The sequence below is a fragment of the Heloderma suspectum genome, chromosome 8 (assembly GCF_057233095.1).
Source record: "Heloderma suspectum isolate Gila_16-S chromosome 8, 16-S_ref, whole genome shotgun sequence".
NCBI classification, from domain to species: Eukaryota; Metazoa; Chordata; class Lepidosauria; order Squamata; family Helodermatidae; genus Heloderma; species Heloderma suspectum.
In genome coordinates this window covers 37992065-37994806 of record NC_139465.1, presented here as the reverse complement: position 1 = coordinate 37994806, position 2742 = coordinate 37992065, and the positions used below count along the sequence as shown (strand labels likewise).

The 2742-nt window shown below is 45.8% G+C and overlaps 1 protein-coding gene across 6 annotated transcripts in view; it reads left to right on the top strand.

Moving 5' to 3' along the window:
- Positions 1–2742, top strand: part of LOC146339031 (dipeptidase 2-like) — a 62775-nt gene that overhangs the window by 839 nt on the left and 59194 nt on the right. The window contains exon 1 of one of the 6 annotated variants that reach the window (XM_084811991.1): positions 1921–2257. The exons of 1 other annotated variant lie outside the window; for it this stretch is intronic. In XM_084811991.1, the coding sequence (XP_084668117.1) occupies positions 2167–2257 (91 nt within the window). In that variant the 5' untranslated portion in view covers positions 1921–2166. Of the gene's footprint in view, positions 1–1920; positions 2258–2742 lie in introns of those variants that run through there. 4 more of the 6 variants (XM_084811988.1, XM_084811992.1, XM_084811994.1 and 1 more) reach the window with 4 other exon arrangements.

Here is a 2742-nt window from a genome sequence, read left to right as displayed (position 1 = left end):
GAACCTGAGCTTCCCCCCTGTGGAGGCACTACTTTTGATTCACAAAAAGAGCTGGCAAATGTTTGGTGAAGTCCTTTAATATACACTGTCGTAGGGCTGGCCCTACCATTGGGCAGACTGAGTCGCCTGTCTCAAGCAGCTGATTTTGGGTGTCAGAAGCAAATGATTACTTAGGGCACAATCCCATTGAGACAGACATCAGCCTCTGAACTCGGAGGCTGACACCTATCCGATGCAGGGTGGACAGAGCACAGAGGGGATCCTCGCCTCTGTGCTCCAGCCACCCTGCATTTGTGGCTAGACACGCATTTTCAGGCATCTAGCTGCAGCTTCGGGGAGGGGGAGAGAACGGGCCTGGAGACCCGATAGGAAGCTGTCCAAAGCCGCCTCTGTGGCCTCCCCACCCCTGGGACCGCCCCCTTTTCACCCTATCCACACTCCGTTTATGAATGCGGAGACAGCAGTGCAGAAAGAACCGTGCTGGCTGCGAGGGGGACGGGAGTGTGGTTTCTGGGAACTGAGGTCAGACGACCTCTGTTTCCAGAAACCAAAAAATCCTATGGCTGTCTAGACAGTGTCTAGTGGCCATAGGGTTGCGCTCCCATTTATTATGATTGTATGGTTAGGGTCTGGGACAGGGAGAGGCACTTGTGGGAGGTGGCTGGCATTGGAGCGGGGGGCACCATTTGCTGCTCCACCTCCAGCGACAAGATGCATTGGACCAACCTTGCTTATAGCAAACTTAGTTCTCTGGAGTACCAGCATTTATGTAGACAAACCAGCACCATCTATCACAAGAGGGAAGTATCAGATTCAGCAGGCTTGGGGGGAATCCCCAGGTTTGCAGAAGTACCCCTCCCCCCCAAAAAATAAGGGAGGAGCCCCCAGAAGAGGTCATTTAGGATAACCATACTCACTGACCACAGAATGTTGCCTGACTATTGGAACCGGGGTGGCAGGCTGGGGGAAGAGAGAGAAAACCAGGCAGGAAGATGAATGGAATGGTGTATCCTGGAACAGGGCAGGATTCCAGCCAGCCAGGCATGAACTGGGCTACTCCATGCTGCAACACTGTGTTGCGGGTTACACTTGTTAAATGCTATCAGTGATGAAGGCCATTCACTCTCTCAGGCCAACGTATTTCACAGTGTTTTTGTGAAGATATAAGGGTGGATCACATACATCACCATGAGCTTTTTGGAGGAAGGGCAGAATAAAAAAATGTTTAAAAACAAAACAAAACAAATGACCATCAGTAGCACATCCAGTTTATAAATATATACAGCTTATAAATTTATAGATTTAAAATTTAAAAATTTAAAATGTATAGATTAAAACATTTCTAAATGTATGTGCATGTGTATTTAAGCTGTGAAATGTTTCGGAATAAAACGCCAGCTTCGGTCACAAACAAGAAGAGTCTGAGTATTGTAGAGTCTGCTACAATACAACTTATAAGCTGAGCCAGAACCCATCAGGAACAGGCCAAACCTCAGTGAGGGAACAAAAATAAAATAAGTCATCTTCCAAAGACAAATGTCTCCTGCTATATAGCTGATAATATGATCATATATCCTATCATACCAAATGTGGACTGCCATTGCATGTCATCCATCAAAAACTGATCACAGCATGTCAGCTTCTGTAAGGTCATCAGACGTTTAAATGCTTACTGTTCAATAGTAGGTATTTGCTGAATAGCCTGAGGAAATATGTTGAAGAAAATGTATTCTGGGTCTCACGCAATACAGTCTAGTTGGTACTCACAACAATGATGCAACTGCAGTTCAAACTTGGCTGATAACAACAGTGAACATCCTAGCTGGGATGAAAATTGGTTTGAAACCTGGGGAAAACATTATTTCTCAGCTTTAGATCCAGTAGCAGGGGACTTGTGCTGTTGATCGTGCAGTTGAGTTACTGCTGTTCATGGCACATTCCTAATGCAAAAAGAGATCCCATTGTTTGGAAAGTCCTGGATTCTAACACAAACGTGCTGGGAACCTGTTTTCAAAGGCCATGGGAAGGGGATGCTGCAAGGGGCCAAAGAATCTGTGGCTGTTCTATTACTTCTCCCTCCCTGTGTGAACTCAAATGTGCCAGAGCTGATATTAAAGAAGTCGAGCAACTCCCTGTTATCTTTCTCAAATCACCTGTCATCATGTCATGCGCTGCCCCAGCAGAAGTGCTTTTCCTCCCCTTTTGTCATGGCAGCATTGCAGCCCTCACATTGATCATTACAGTTCGCAAGGGTTAGGTACGTATTCGTGGGCCTTCTAAAATTATTCTCTCCCCCAGCCTCCACTGTTGTGGGTTTCTGCTGGGGAAGGAAATGTTGATACAGAGGTGTGAGTTTCTGTCTGTGGGATGGATGTGGGCAACAACTGAGAAATAGCACAGAGTCAAAGTGGAAGAAAATGGCGATGAAACTATAGACGAACTGTTCCTGTGTTGCCAAACTATGGAAATGATTAGATTTCATATAAGTGTTCTGTTTTGTATGTTGTAGACCAGCGGTGGCAGAAGGTAGCCCAGGATTTACTGGTAGATCTCTGGATGTTTTGCAGGAGATTGGCAAGGATTTTTGACTCTCAATTGATTACCAATACTAAGTTAAAAACGTATATAAAAACTAAGATGACTTCCCTGCTGTGGCTGGCCTTGTGTCAGTCACTTACCTCCTAGGCTTCGTGTTCCCAGCCTGTAACCAGACCTTTTGCAGCCCTGCTGGCTAATTAAATG